Here is a 16,289-nt window from a genome sequence, read left to right as displayed (position 1 = left end):
GGAAAAACAAGACCATTATTCTATTAAAATATTGTAATTTCAGGTTTCCCTTTGTGGTGAACAGTTTGCAGTTAAATTGGAATATTTTATTTAAAAGGTACAGACAAGTTTTATTTTTCCCAGCAGTACATCAGCTTCGTTTGAAGAACACCCTTTTAAACTTGAGTTTAACTCACACTGACTTCAAGTGAAGAATATTTACAGCACCGGTGGTTGCCCAAGCTCTGGGCTTCGAGCTGGAAATCATAGCTTTTCATTGTCAATGTCATCCGTTTCTGGTGAGATATGACCCATAAAAGCAATATGTTAAGCATGGCTAATATCAACTAGTGCCATATTTGAAATGGAAAAGGGACAATTTATACCCCCTCTTATTAACCTCTACAGCTTGTCTGTGTAATTCAAGAGGACAGCACGGGATGACACGCCAGTTGAGGACAAGAGGACACTTGGTAAGAAATAGAGGTGACTTGTATTTATACACCTGAGGCCTTGTCTCATTTGCCTTGCCTTGATACATCCTGATTAAGTCCTTGTATGTTACCTGGTACTGATACTGTTGAAATGGTCTGATGCCTGTGTAGAATTACTAGTAACCTTCAGTACGTCGGCTGCGGCGAACTGGAGATTCTGTTGAAGCCCTTCAGGGGTTTCGTGTTGTGAATGGTTGGAAAATGAACTCTAGTCAAGCATCCATCTGCTGAGCTCGAAATTCATTACCAGATGCACTCACTTTCACATCATCTGCCCAGTGGCTATCGCCATGACTACGGGACCATGCTGAGTGATGCAGACGGCAGCAGATGGGAAGTGGAAGTTGTTAACGTATATTAATGCCCCCACCCCTCAACCCCCCCCCCCCCCCCCCCACCCCTCCCTGTTTCTCCTCCCTTCATCCTCCTCCTCATCTTCCTCCCCCTGGACACACAAGTCCTCTCTCTCTCCCTCCCTCTCTCTTTGTTGTGACCCCCATCGTCCACATTACAAGAGCGAGGGAACCTTGAGGCATAAAGTTGTGGCTTCATTAGCTGTGAAGCTCGCTCCCATTAAAAGGCACTCTTAAGCATGTTTTCAAGGGCTTTTGCTGGCTTCCAAACATTAAGACACATTCAGAATGAAACATGAAACATTTTTACAATGCCATCTTTTGGCTTAGACAATGCTCCGTGAGATATTGCATATTGATTTTTCGTGGCTCATACTACAGTGAGTACGGGCACTAATCCATATGATGCACACAGGCATGGAAACCTTATTAATAAAACTAAATATAATGGAAAATCAATTTTGCATAAATGATCTGAACCTCAACAGCTTTTTGAATAAAGCCTGCAGAGTGCATTCAGATAAACCACTTCCACCATCAAATCAAAGGAACTTCATTTTCTTTCCTTTTTTTTTTTTTTTTTTTAAATCTTATCGTGTGGGTGCATTTAAATTCATTTGAAATGATAATGAAGTGACATTTCGGTAGTGAAATAGCTTATAATAAAGTGTCTCCATCTGTAAAGGAACAATAAAAATCTGAGACACAGTTAGATTTCCTCCCCGAGGGGAACAGTTGCTGCCAAGAACATTGTGTGAAAATGAGACTCCTGTGCAGGCTGTAAATAAAATGCATTGAAAAGCTGTGTTTGTCCTCTGTTATACATTTAATAGATGAGTCAGCACGTCTCTCATTTCACACTTATGTCATGTGGCGTTTTATGATAAGTTATTGTGATGAGGTAAGTTAGGAATAAACTGTAATGAATTCTTTATCTGGCAAAAGACTACACCTTCCCCAAAAAGCTTGACATATTAAGGTGGCTTTGCATTCGTCTCAGTCTCCGGTATCACGCCGGTAGGTCGTTACATAACCATCCTCATCTCTTCCAATTTGAATTTACACCTGCAATAAAAGTACCCTGCTTTTCATCCGTACTCCCGTCAGACCCGTAGATAAACAGGGGCGCAATCAGTTTTCTTTAGTCTGCACTACAAGTGAAACATTTACTTTGACGCATTTTTGCATTTGGTGAAAAGATTCACGCTGCTAAATTAGAGCTAAATCAGGCATTGGAAGAAAAAAAACACTTGCATGACTCACTCGTAGTTTTGGTAATTTGATTACCTTTTATCCCACAGGGTTGGAGATTCTGGCAACAGGAAAACAAATTATCTTCACCGTTAAGTGTGATTCCTAGAAATTAGGACGGTCTGCATCTTGCATTTCAAGATTGTTTTCTGTTAAAACTTCAGTTACCACTCTACGGCATTGTAGTAGTCAAAATTCACTGTCAAGTTATAATGGTTCATGGTTGTATGCATTTTTTTCTGATCAAACCGCAGAAAAACACATAACTTTGACATGGTATTGATATAAATAACCACAAGAACAGTGTACAAATACATCCAATATCAGGTTTAATTCACTTGAGCCCATGCAATCCATGTCAGTCGTCTCCTCTTAAAGGGGCCACGGGGTTAAAGAGCGGCCTCTCTCTGCGTAGCCGGAGTTTTCCGTAGCTCATCTCAAAGTCTTTCTTAGTACCATTTAGTACATCCAGACTGCCTGTCCTTATGTCATAGCCGTGCATCTTCAGACGCTGGATGCGGTGATTCACTATCTGTGAGGTCAGCTCCAGGACAGTAGGAGTCCCCATGATTTGAGACATGCTGATCCCGGCGCTGAGGAGCCCCTCGAAGCGCTCGGCCAGAATAGCTTCAGGGTAGTAAAGCAGAGCGGGGCAGTCGAGGATGGTGTCCCGCAGCTCTGCCTCTGAGCATCCCATGGCGCTCTGAGAGTACACCAGGGTGCGACGCATGCTGTCCGGATTCAGCTCGGTGACAAAGCCCCTGAGCTTGGAGAGGAGGCGGAGCAGCTCTGCCGTGGTGAAGCCCCTGTCCCTCAGGAAAATCAAGTTCTGCCTGAGAACCTCTGGGGGCTTGAGAAGAACATATGGGTTCTGGCTGAGCAGCTTCTGAAGCCAGATCTTCATGTTGGCCTCCTCCCCTCCCAGCTCCTGGTAGGCCTGCTGAAGGGTGCGCACCATCACCTCGTTTTGCTCCACTGAGCGGCTGAAGCTCTGGGGAGCGGTGGCCATCAGTTTGGTGACGATGCGCTTGTTAAGATTCAAGCTCTGGAAGTAGGCAATGTTGTTCCTCTGGTTGTCGTGGTGGCTGGAGGAGGTGAAGAAGGACGCAGGGAATTTCTCAATGATACCAACCAGCTCCTTCTGGCTCGGGCACACCGTCATCCACAGGTCCCTCTGAGCCTTCATCTGCTCCGGATGACAGAGGATCGCCTCGGGATGAATCGCTAAGATCCGTGAGACGATGACACCCGAGGCGCCCATGTCCTTCAGCAGGTCCGCCACCTCGACGGTATAAGCCGGGTTGTGGTGCAGCACCCAGCCCTTAAGTTTCCGAACCTTCTGGATGTCCACGGAGAGTTCATAGAGAGCCGTCACCGTCTGCTGGTTCTCCTGTGAACTCAGCGTCGCACATGGCCTCAAGTTTAAAGGTAGAGCTGTGACACGTTGGCAGCGGAGGCACAGGGATGTCGCGATCAAGCGCAACATTGAGGCAAAGTCCTGATGCTGATCACCTAAGAGAGAGTGAGAGAAAAGGGGAGCTGCAGTGACTGACAACCAAGCAGCGGGCTGACATGACTAAAAATACCAACCTCAAACTTCTGAAGCAGAGCTGCTTCATGACAGCTGAGCAGACACCCTGAATTTTAACATTCATCAAACAATTGTATTAACTGTGGTGATGCACAGCGAGGCCAGGGGTGCTGCAGCCAGGGCTGCCCTTGTTTTTCTTTTCATATCAGGAAATCTTTTTATTGTTTGATTTGTTGAGTGCACACAAAGCATACATGTAACGCAGCCAGCACTAATCTGAACAAACAGAGCATTGTTGCTGAATGTATTACCTCTTTAATCTCCCTGCTCAGACAGGCACCCAGTTGTTGACTTTTCTAAGCTATTTTGAATACTGTCAATCAAACCAGGCTCCTTCACAACAGGTAATGGTTAAACTGCACAGCAGCTGCCAGATGTTTCATAGGGGATAGTTGAGAAACACGAGTCAGCTTGTCACAATTGGACAAAACACTCGAGTATTTTATTGCAGTTTATATTACTGAACACATTCATCAAAATAACCTGACCTACCCCTGTGACTCCATTCATGAAATCGGAGATTTCAAAATAAAAGCTCGGTTTCATAATGTGAGGAAACATCATGCTAGGCACTGCGCCGACTGGCTAACCGCTTAGAGAGACCGAACTGCCCTGCCACACCACTAACATCACGGGATGTCGTGTTATTTACCTCAGAGAGTCAACACAATAAGCTCACGTGTGTAAAATGTGCACGTTTTAGCAAGTACATGGAGATATTTATTAGAAATGAGTTACCTTTAGCTGCGGTCAGAGGATGTGACGTTTTGTTATGGAACTGATTTCTTCATCTACGGTTCATTAGTGGTATTTTGCTCACCACAGCGCCAGCTCCTCGCAGAGGTGGAGGGAAGTACTACAATTAGGCGATTTTTTTTTAAACACTGAATCAACCTTAAAAAATAAATAACATGCATAATGTAGAAACAGTCAGTGTTATGTGGTTTCATGCTCCCTTCAGTCCAATTCCCTCCTTTTTTTCAAAGCTCTGCTCTTTTATTGCAGGCCATATGTCTAGTAATTAAATCATTTTGGCAAAAATCTGTATCTCAAACAGCAGTTGGTGCACCTCCAAACCCTTCAGCATACGGGGCCCTGATGAGTGTAATCAGCACAAGGCTGAATTGGACTGAACACACGGAGACTTTTCTCGCAGTTGGTGCTTAATCATGATGCTTGATCACCGGCTCTGCAAGCTGTTCCCTCAGCAGCACGGGAGCTGCTGCTGCTGAGTGGGTAGCTGGGTTCATTATAGTTTATGTACAAGTAAACAGATGATATGCCTCAAAGGAAAACAGGCTGGTGCGTCTTTCTTTTTTAGTACCCAGTATGTTGACAGGAATGAGCTGGTCATCTGAGTGCACTCGCTGCTAGTGTTGTTATTAACAGTTTGTGCATCTCAAACAGATCGTGTCCAAGTGTTTCATGGGGAGCAACTTTCTTTATGGTGGTATACAATAACATGTGGGCATGCAGAGTCAACAGTGTTTTTTCGTTTTGCAGTCAACCTGTTAACATCCTTTCTGGCTTTCATCAAGGGTTTAAGTAAGCTCACGCGATCAGCATAGTCTACAGCCTTGATCGTATCACCTGGTGATGAAATGAATGAGGATAAAGAAGCAAACACAGCAAAGAGAACTGAAAGATTTTCTAAAGGCAAGGTAAAAAGGAGAATACAGACGAAAAAGGTGCAACACAGCACTTACGGAGGATCCCTTCAATCCTTTCCCTGTGATCTGTTCAGGACTGAAATCCAATATCATCCTCACCATGATGAAACCAGAGAGTGTGTGGGTTTATATCAAGACCTTCTGATAAATGTGTCGCTGGTGCAAGATGTCAAACTTGCCTCAACTTGAAATATAGACATACTGACACATGCTGTACTTACTGTGATTTTGTTATGTTTACAAACTCGACGTTGTGTGCTCCACAAAAAATCAAAAATGAGAGCAACACTAACGAGTGAGAGTCATTATCATGATAAAAAAAAGAAAAACAACACAAAAACAAATAATACAAAAGGTCACATGTTTTTATCTTACAGCTTTCATGCAGTGTTTCATATCGCTCAACTCTGGCACTGAATGTAACTGATGCATGAGTGAGATGAATGAATGAAAGATTTGTGTTGCCTCAGTGACAAAAGAAATGGTGTGATGGGAACAGGGACACATTACCTGATACTGCATAGATTTAGCCCAGATTAGTACGCTCACTGAATAAGAACATAATGGTACAGAAAACATGCACCGCATTGCATTTTAAAATATGCAATCAAGCCTGCCTGCACGGAATTTCCAAAAAACCACGTGTGCTCGTGAACACTCCCTCTAACAGCTGTCAGACCTTGTACTGTCTCAGCCCACACCCTCATCTTAGTGGAAACCAGTCCAACTACATATCAATACAGTTAATGTCCAACCAGGAGCATAACTTTTTATTTGCCCTGTTCTTTATGTTTGTTTAGCCTCATTTGTTGCCTCAGACCTGCCAAAATAGACTTATATGAACTTAATGGACTTAACACTGTAATAACTAAAATGTCTCTCCACTCGTTCCTGTCACTCATCGTGTAACTAAGCGTGTATGTGTTTGTCGTAATGCATGTGTGTTCCTAAGTCTGTGTTTGTGTAGGTGTGCGTAAGAGGAGGGAACTACCTGGAGGTGGAACTTAAGTCACAAGCGAAAGTGGATAACATTTGGCTTACAATGCGCCAGCCCTGCAGAGTGTGACAAGTGCGTGACCTGGGACAGCTACAGAAGATGACCTCCTTTAAGTGTCTAGAGTTTCTGCTTTTTCTCACCCTTCTCTGCTGGGTCTGCTGTGAGAAGCCAGAGCCTGTGTTCAGGGCAAAGGGCAACTTAATTGAGATGGGATATTGCTTCGGCGTGGATTATATTGTTGTTTACAGAATTGGTCCAGAGGGAGACCAGCTGCTTGGCAACTCCTCAACCAACAGTTCTGTGAAACCTCCTGCAGACATGCAGGGTCGCGTCTACCCCACCCTGCGTGAGCAACTGCTCGGGATGCAGATTCTTAACCTCACGCACACGGACTCTGGGATTTACAGGAGGGAGTGCTGGCGGGACCAGAGCCTGGTCAGTCAGTTCACACAACAGCTCCTCGTGTGCGATGAAATGGTTCAATCAGAGGAGGTCATTGTGAAGGAGGGAGCTGATGGAGCAGAGTTTCTTTGCAATGGCACCTCAATTGGTCTGGAAGGAACCTCTGTGCACTGGTACTATGAGATGTTTCCCACTTATAAGCCTATACTCTTCCTGGATAGCAGCATTTCTCTGGAGCCCCTGGAGGAAGAGCTGAAAGGTGGCATGGAGGTCAAACAAGGAGGGGCATTGCTCATGATTAAAAACAACGTGTTAAAGAATATCCAAAATTTTCACTGTCTTGTATTCAAAGGTAAGAACTGCTTCAGTTTCCAAAACATATTTTTACCAGCTAACTCTGAGTACAAGGATGTTTTTGCCTCAGTAGGGGAAAGAGTAGTCTTAAACTGCCCCTCTGATGGTAAATACCAGCAATGGGAGACACCACTGGGGGCGGTCAATGGCAGCAGTGTGAGGAAAAATGAGATGTATTTATCAAAAGGTGATAAATTGGAAGACTTTTCCTTGATAATTCCCGAAGTCAACGAAGATCTAAGCGGGGACTATTCCTGCATCTCCACTTCACTTGAGATCCAGTACTTGGTGGTTCTCTGCCCCACAAATGAAATCCAAGAAAAAACAGGTTTTGAAGGCGGGGACTTCTCATTAAGCTGTGGCAATGGCCAGGGTGATTCCCTAAGAGTGCAGTGGTACTATGAAGACACAACAGGGGAATATAACCCTATCCACGACTCAAACAACATTCCCATCCTAGAACGTCTGATTGGCAGACTGACTCTGTCAAACAATGGCTCCTCGCTTACGGTCTCCAACGTTGAGAAGACAGATGCAGGGGTGTATCGCTGTGTCGTTACAAGAGACCCCCAAAAGCCGGAGCCGGATGATGATTATGAATATGATTACAATGAGGAGCAGACAGGGGATGATGAGGAGTATGAAACTGAAGGATACATTCCTGAGGAAGCTCGGTGCGTCGTTATACAGGACACCATTCTGACATTCGGCAGTCAGCCTGTGACCCCTGATCCAGACACAAACAGGAATACAAAGGAAGGCCCTAACACCACTGCCATTGTAGCGGGAGGAATAGTGGCGGGACTGGCGGTGGTAGCCATTGCTGCAGCAGTTGTATTTTTGAGAAAAAGATCTATGGCTCAATCTGGACAGTCCAAGGACATACATATGCAAGATGATCCTGGTTGTTCTGATGGATTAACTACAGACTGTGCTTGATCACTGCTAAATGTTTTATTCAATAGCTTTTGTAATGTACGCTGGTAAACATCCAAATGACTTTGATAGTGTCATGTAAATCTATCCATTAGTCACACCTCTATCCAAATATTTGCATTCGTTGGTCATTATGAAGTGTGTGTGTGTGTGTGTGTGTGTGTGTGTGTGTGTGTGTGTGTGCGTGCGTGCGTGCGTGCGTGCGTGCGTGCGTGTGTGTGTTTGTTTGTTTGTCTGTTTGTTTTTTAGCTTTTACACACCATCTTTCTCTAAGGTGCTATTGACAAATGTTGGATTTTATATTTTTTTAAATGGAAATTGCTAAAAGAAGAGTTCCCGCACACTAAGCCAACTTGCAGAATTTTATTATGCAACGTTTCGGTACTAGACCTTTCTCAAGCAAATTTGCTTGAGAAAGGTCTAGTACCGAAACGTTGCATAATAAAATTCTGCAAGTTGGCTTAGTGTGCGGGAACTCTTCTTTTTCTAATTTGGACTTGATTGTCGCCCTCCGACGCACCTGCCTGAGAAGTGGATGTGCGAAGATTTTTGCTTTTTCTAAATGGAAATTGCTAAAATAATTGATCCATTCAAAACTCAATTTTGGCGTAAGACTGGAATTTGTGGCACCTTCATTTTCCTGAAAACATTGCCTTCAGCTGGACAATGTACACTTCAGTATGGTGGCTCTGAACGCTCAGCGCCCTGCAACTTTACAAAACACACACAGACACAAGTGCACTACAAATTCAAATTAACAGCACATGCACTGCAAAAACTCAGTTGAAGTGTTTGCGGGGACGCTACAAAACATTATTTACTTTTTAGTACAATAAGAATGCAAAGAATATTTACATGGACTTATCTGATAATCTTGTAACGTGGTATGTATGACTGTAGTGTGACTTTGACTTTCAGGGATGACTAAAAACCAGTCAAGCTGCTCCCTTGTCAGCAGCTCATCTGATGCCAACAAGGGAGCATAACAGTCAGAAAGTACCTGTCTTTCCGGTGAGAAATCCAGATCCCCGACTCGACTCACGACATTGACATTATTAATGAGCCACACCTTAAAGAAATACATTTAACCATAGCAACATATAGTGTATACATATAAGCAGCAAACTCAAGATGTCATTACTACTTTGGTACTCTGGGATGTACATATTGACTATGAAAAACACTACGCTTGACAAATGCTCATGTTTGTGTATTTTACTCTTCTGTTTTAACCTTCACCTATTTTTGATCGAAATATCCTTTAGTCTATGTAATCGAACCCAACACACACAAACCAGAATGTTGAATCAATATCTCTTCTAGCTCAGTCGTGAGCAAGTTAAAGTGGCACACTGCTGCAGAGTGAATATCAGTATTGATCCAGCACTGCGGTTTATGTTTGCAAAACATGAAATCGGATACAGTATATATAGTAATAATAATGTGTTATTGACTACCTGACTGTGTTCATATTGATTCAATTGTGCATTTTATTATGTGATAATACACAAAGGATAATGTGCAGTTCATGTTTTAACAATTATGTGAGCAGCAGTGACAGTGTGTCGTGCTGTGTTCCTCAGAAAACAGAGGTATTTCAAGTGTCTTTCATGACAAGCTGACATGAATTGAAATAAACATTTTCAAACAACGGTCAGGATTCCTCTCATTTGATCTAAGTTGTGCAATCAGAACGACTTTCTAACAAAGACTGACTGTTTCTTCTTTTACATTCCTATAGTATGTCTAAACCACAATTATCCATTTAATTATTTAATTGGCAGGTTGTTGAGCTGCTGAACGTTAACCATGAGCAACCTCCACAGTGAGGTCACGGCAGGGAACCTTTCCTCTCTCCTTCGGTTTGTCAGCGACACCAGAAAAGACCAAGAAATGCTCCTTTTCTCTTCTAACAACCTGACCACACTTCACAACAAACCTTAATAATGCATGAGCTGCTGTGTCCTGCACCTGCTACTCCCACACTGGGGACAAACTACTCTGTGTATACTGTATATACAACTGAGTGACAAAATCAATAGAAAAGTTGAAAAAACAACAACTTGATTTTAATTCTTATGTTGCATTCATTGCTGCTTTTTCTCTCAATTGTAGCTACAGGTTATGGTAAACTGATCAGTAGATTTGGTTTGCAGTTATACATACTGAATATAACATTTTAGCTTTTATACAAAGCCATAAGGGATTTATCATTTAACCATGAATAAAGAATCGTGTTTATGTTTTAAAGTGAAAAGGTTTACAAAATAATTTTAGTAAATAGTTTATAGTCTTCATTTCTTCTGATACAATAATAATCATTGTGTTTCTTGAGATCAAAACATAAAAATTAAAAAAAAATCCTCACCACAGGCTATATTTACTAGTTAAGTAATGACTTTCACCTTCAGATGAGCTGCAACATCACTTACTAACTGCACTGTGCAGCTGAGAAAATCACATCACCGCCTCTCAAACTGGCATAAAATCGTGGTGAAACTGTGCCACCTCGAGCAGCCTCAGTGCACTCTGACGTACACTATTTTGTCCACAAACTAGGTCTGTGTTGTTGTTTTTTTGTGTCACTGCTTGAAATAGATCTGGTTTACATTTATCATGTTCTTCATTCTCAACACTTTCACACAATGAGATGGAGAAAAAAAGATGACACATACAGACAAAAAAACAAACAAACAGCTGTAGTGACGTTTGGTGATGCAGAGGCCATTAGGCAGCACTGGTGCATTGGTGAAGCTTTCCATCTTGCAAAACAATCTGGAGATGTTGTGTTTCAGCAATATTTTCAGCTGCCAGATTGTATTACTCCCACACACTTAACCTTTTGGAGCACTGATAAATATTTATGTTCCACAACAGTGCCAGTACATCCAAAGAAGAAATATGGTTTCTGTTTGAAAATATTTGCTCAGCTGGCGAATATATAAAACACTAAATCTTATTCCATCTTTGTTTTTAATTTGATGTTCAGCCAATATCTGATGCTGCAGCTGCAACATAGAGCAGCAAAAAGCACGAAAACAATTCTTTATTTGCTATCTGCTCCTTTGGTGTTATTTCTTTACAATAGATGAAAATAGATGTAATGTCGATGCCCTTCAGAAACTTTGATTTACCTTGATTTTCCCTCCCTGCACTAACACTGTCTCCCAACAAACAACCTCACAACCCAGAGATGAAAAAAAAAAATCCCCCAAAGCTTGCATTGCAAGAGGCAGATGCAGATCCCGTTGTTTTTTTTTTTATTAAAAAAAACAATTTCTTTCAGATCTAACACATACGGTAGTGTGCTCTTTATAGGCAGTATCCTACTTAGATAAACCATGTTTACTACTTCATGGTTGTATGCATGTTTGAATGTTTTCCTCAAAGATTGTGAGACTTTGCGTTTTGGTATGGACAAACACACAACCCAAAAGCGTAATGCTTCCTCTCCTGTCTGTCTCCAGTGTGATGCTACAAAAGTTCACAGTATAGGCCTACCGGCAATCTTGCCAATCTTCAACCAAAACCTCAGTGTCATGGTCAGTACTATTGCTGAGCTCCGGGTTGTGAAAAGGAATTGAACAGCAGCATCAAACTTTGAAATTACAGATCAGAAATTCAAATATCATCTCAGAGCTCCAATTTTCCGATTTCAGTGACAGCAACGAAACATGCCACCCTCATCATTAATGGTAAGAATGAAACTGTAACAAAAGTTATTTGTCGGTGTTTTCACGCATCTTCGTCATCTATCATGTGTGTGCTATGTGAGCTCTACTGTGTTGACTCTGAACTTTTGTTGCAAACCAAATTGCCCTTCTGGGACATTAAAGATTTTCAAATCAAATCAAATCAAATCAAATCAAATCTTCATCTGCTTCCAAAATAAGAATATACATTTAATATTTTTTGTGTTCAGGAATCAGCCATAATATGCAAAACTTTTTTCGGGGATGCATGTTTTTTTCCCCCTCCTAGTTAACCTGTAGCGTGAATGTTGGAAGTCAGAAATGTCCAAGTTGGAGTTCCGACTTCTCAGTTCCCTCCGAGTTGTTTTGAATGCAGCATAAAGCAACAGATTCTTGCCAATATGCAGCACTTAAATACACTCTCTTAAAAAAAAATTATGAAAAGCATTGTATTTGAAGAGTTGAACTCTGAGTGAACTGTAGCGGTTGCAGGTGAAATTTGGATTTTCTGCCCTCAAGGCCTTGCCCTGTTTTGAAAAATAACTTTTCTTTTAACATCCATGATCAGTGTCAGCAGAGTGCCAGATTGAGTGTAGCTGAAAACCTCCTTCAAGACATCAACAGATATTTGTTTTCAATTGAGAAATGCACAGGAATCAGATGAGTGAAGGGAGGGGAGGGAAAGAAGGTCTTCCATATTTGTCATTTTGCTTTGCATACACCCCTTTTACGGGCTTGATTGATGGAGACACAGATGTGGAAGAGGAGCAGCTGTTCGGTGCTCTCAGGTGTAATTAAGAAAGGGCTCGGTCACACAGAAAGGCCCCCGGGGGGTCCGACAAAACGGCGAGGAGTCAGCACGCCTCAGAGAACAGCAAGATCCAGCAGCAGGCTTCCTTCAGCTCGTTACAGTCACAGACTTAAAATGGATCAGCTTAATTGTTGAGACATCTCTCAGACCATCTGTGTATGTGGGAGGGCTCGTGTTTGAGCTGCGAGCGATCGCTCTGTCTGTCTGTCTCGGCCTGTATTCGAGTTTTCAGTAAATGCTGAAACATCGCAGCATCAGAGCAGAACTAAAGTTGAAAAAAAAAAAGAATCAATGAAATCATCCAGGAAATTGTGTTTAGACAAGTTGTTACTCACAGTCTCTTGTGTTCACTTTGGGTTCGTACAGCTTCTGCAGAACACACCCCGACATGTGACTAGACTTCCAATGTGAAGATTATCTAAAGTTTTTCTCTGCCTCAAACACACACACACACACATATAAATTCACACACAACGGTCTATTTCTCCTTCTCTTTCTCCCAGTGCAGCAATCAAAATCACAAATGGTAGATGTTAACACATCCCCTCCTTGGACACGGCTTTCTGTCCGATCGGGGGGCCTTGTTCTGTAGAATCAGCACGTCTGCTGGGTGCTCCCCGACGGCTGCAGGGCTGAGCCTGCTGAGGCCCGATCTGCTGTAATTTGCCAGGCCCATTACTCCCACAAATGTGATGGCTGTGAGCCCTGTGAGTGTGAAGCAGTTGGTGGGATAAAGAGCAGGAGAAATAGAAAGAGAGAGCGAGAGAGAGAGGGAGAGAGATAGAGAGAGATAGCGCGGTACCTATTGCTGCTGTCTGGCCACAGTGTCTGGGAGTGTGTGATGCGTCCTGCTAATGGCACCAATTATGCACCAGAGAGCACTGCTGATGGGCTGGTTTTTGCAGCGAAAGTGCTAGGAGGAAAAAAAAAACGCTTCATAGTGAGGCCTCTGGGTCCAAAAACAACGACAACAACAAACAACAAAAAAAATGTTAGAGACAGGAGGGAGACAAGCCACTTGGGGCTTTTCTTTCCTAACAGTGCTCTGCCTACTACACCCAGACATGTGGAGGTGTCTGCTTGGATCCCAGCCACACAGGAATTTATGTCTGTTATTTTCAGAGGGGCAATCCAAGCGAGACCAGGACCAATCAAACGCTCTCAATAAAACTGACTTCCCTGTGGAAGTCTCAAAGGCTTTCAACAGATTTGATTTGAAGTCTATAACCTAGAATCGAGTGGGCGTGAGGCTGAGAAGCTGTGATACTTGGTCTCTGTCAGATTGTAAAACTTCAACTCCCCTGTGCAATGAAACTGTTGGGAGAGCAGAAGGTGCATCACGAGTATTCATTTTGTTTTGGTTTTTTAGGTTTTTCTTTTTAAATCCCCTCAAGTGATCGTGCTCATTTTGAGAAAAAGCTCAAGCAAAAAGGAGATACCAGCCAGTTAGACAAGAAAACCCTTAGTCATGTAAGTGGTTCCACTGGTTTGTAATAAGCGAAAAGAGTTTTCTGTGCACGCCTTGATGGGTGCCACGGGGAAACTTTAAAGGCAGCAAAAAAGGTTTTAATTTCAGTGAATAGTGCCGAGATCCCCGCATGTATACAGCAAACCGTCTCTGCTCAGAAATTGAATCCTTTTTTTTCCTCTTTTGCACATAGCAGGGTTCAGCTACACAACAGACGAGCTGACTTGTTCACTCATGTGCGGATCCTGTTAGATTAAAGCTGAAATCAAAACAAAAAAGACGGAGCTTTCAGTCAACACGCCAGTGAAAATGAGACCATCTATATTCAAGAGATCTCTCATTCAAAAACAATCACGCAGACGTGCGTTGTGAACATGAGCCGGCACAGCCACACCTATGATGCACAGATGGCGTGTGTAAACTTTCTCCTTCCCGCCGCCCGCTCTTCCTCTCCTCCACTGTAATCTCCCTTTTGGCCTCTCATCCCTCATGTCCCACATTCTTCCTTCCTCTCATCATCCCGCGTGTCACTCGGTGGATTTCTCTCACTCTGCCGGCAGCAAAGCACCTCGACTTGCAACGCGTCCTGACAAAATTTAATAAATGAAGCCTTGAGAAATTGGCAAGCAGGGTGGGAGCACCACAGCTGGGTAAATGTTAGCTGAAAGCTTTGGTTTATAAAGATGCTCTGTGCCTACTTTAATTTCAAGTTTTCATAGATAAGAGCCAGTTATGGGATTGTCTAAAGCGCCTCGTCCCCCTGAATGTCTCCACGACCAGGACAGCAGAGAGACAGTCGAGGAGAGACAGGTCAGGAGTTCTGTGGGCTTCAGGATAACGCAATCAAACGACTCAGACACTAAGTCTGATTGGGGTCAGTGTTGTTCAGTTCAATCATGACCTCCCCATTAACAGTCAAGGAATATTAAAGGACAAAACCCCTCCGCACCTGTTGGGGTAAAGCCTGCCTCGTGGCCCTTTTTAGTTTTTGAGAGATGAGAGTACATTAAATAGAACTGATCAAACTATGTTGATTATTTCATTACAGCATTTATTGCATAAGCATTAGTTTGGTATTTTGGAAATAATCTATTTTTGGCAGAGAAGATAAGAAGCAGTGAACCCCTGTCATGTCTGCGGGTTAAATGTAAGCGTTCCATTAGCAATAGCGTATTCAGATAGAAACATTGACCCTGGTTCTTGTTAAAAATAACACAAGTTAGCTACCTATTAGGATATTTTTTTTAAATATGTTCAAAAAATTACAAAGTAGGCTATAACATTTCACTGTTTTATAAGAGAGTCCATGGTGCCACAGCTTTGAGATAAGCTATTAAACTTTTATTGTATGTTCACACAGAGCACAAATGTAAACTGGATGTGAGTGAAAAAAAAAGCCAATTAAAGAATTTCACATTCAGCTATCCCTGGGTTTCATGAGTCATGCTTCATAAAAGTTCAGAGAAATTAGGAAAAAGGAGGGAAGTAAAAGAAAAAAGCCGCATTTTAAGTGATTTCTGGGAACGAGCTGAACAGAAACACATCGCTCACTTACAGTAGGCTATTGCTAACGCCTGGGTATTTGTTGTACTAATATTTCACCTGTGACAATAACTTGGGAGAAGTTTGTTGCTGGTGTCGTTCCGGTCGCAGATGGAGAAAGTGTGCTGGTGTGTTCTGTGTGGTTGTTTGGTAAATCACATTTGGCTGTCTCTGCTGGCATACCAGTGGGTGAAATGAGATTTCTTTCAGCTTGCTTATTGCACTTACAGCGAGGGAGGGCTGGATAAGGGGGTTGCTTTTTTCTCGCTCTAAATGAGATGGAGTGTAGTATAGAAACACTTGCTTTCCTCTGCAGGCAAAATTTGTTGCTTCGATAACTTCCGTGAGACCTTCTTGCCCTTGTGACAGTCTGAATGAAGCATAATGTGATTGAAGAGTGGAGGGTGCCGAAGTTGCCAGACAAGTCCGGATCCAGAAGAGCAGTCAGTGAGCTGAGGAGACAAGGTTATCCCAAACAGTGGAGAGTTTTCAGCTGAACATTTCCTTCCAGTTTATGATGAAAGACTGCTGTCATGTTAAAGATCAGATATGGCCTAGATCTTTGAGATATGGAGTGAAAAGAGAACAGATTGGTGAGGCACAAGAGCCTGATGGTTCTGGATTAGAAAAATGAAAGGCGCTCTGAATCTCAAATGCACATTTGATTTTTATTTATTTATTTATTTTTTGTGCTCTTTGCATTTGTGCGTGGTGAGGAACGAGTGTGGGTATAGCTAAACAGGGAGGCC

At 42.6% G+C, this 16,289-nt stretch overlaps 1 protein-coding gene across 1 annotated transcript; it reads right to left on the bottom strand.

Annotated features, from left to right (window-relative positions):
• Positions 1–2,435: 2,435 nt before the first annotated feature.
• Positions 2,436–4,797, bottom strand: mterf2 (mitochondrial transcription termination factor 2; the record flags this gene model as incomplete). Its single annotated transcript, XM_083974092.1, has 2 exons — positions 4,407–4,797; positions 2,436–3,589 (listed from the first exon to the last, which is right to left on the bottom strand). The coding sequence occupies exon 2, from the start codon at positions 3,561–3,563 to the stop codon at positions 2,436–2,438; it is 1,128 nt and encodes a 375-aa protein (XP_083830218.1). The 5' UTR covers positions 3,564–3,589; positions 4,407–4,797.
• Positions 4,798–16,289: the final 11,492 nt, after the last annotated feature.

This window comes from Trachurus trachurus (genome assembly GCF_905171665.1).
Source record: "Trachurus trachurus genome assembly, chromosome: 6".
Classification (NCBI taxonomy): Eukaryota; Metazoa; Chordata; class Actinopteri; order Carangiformes; family Carangidae; genus Trachurus; species Trachurus trachurus.
Note: the sequence above shows the minus strand (reverse complement) of the source record. Positions and strands in the feature narration are given on the sequence as shown.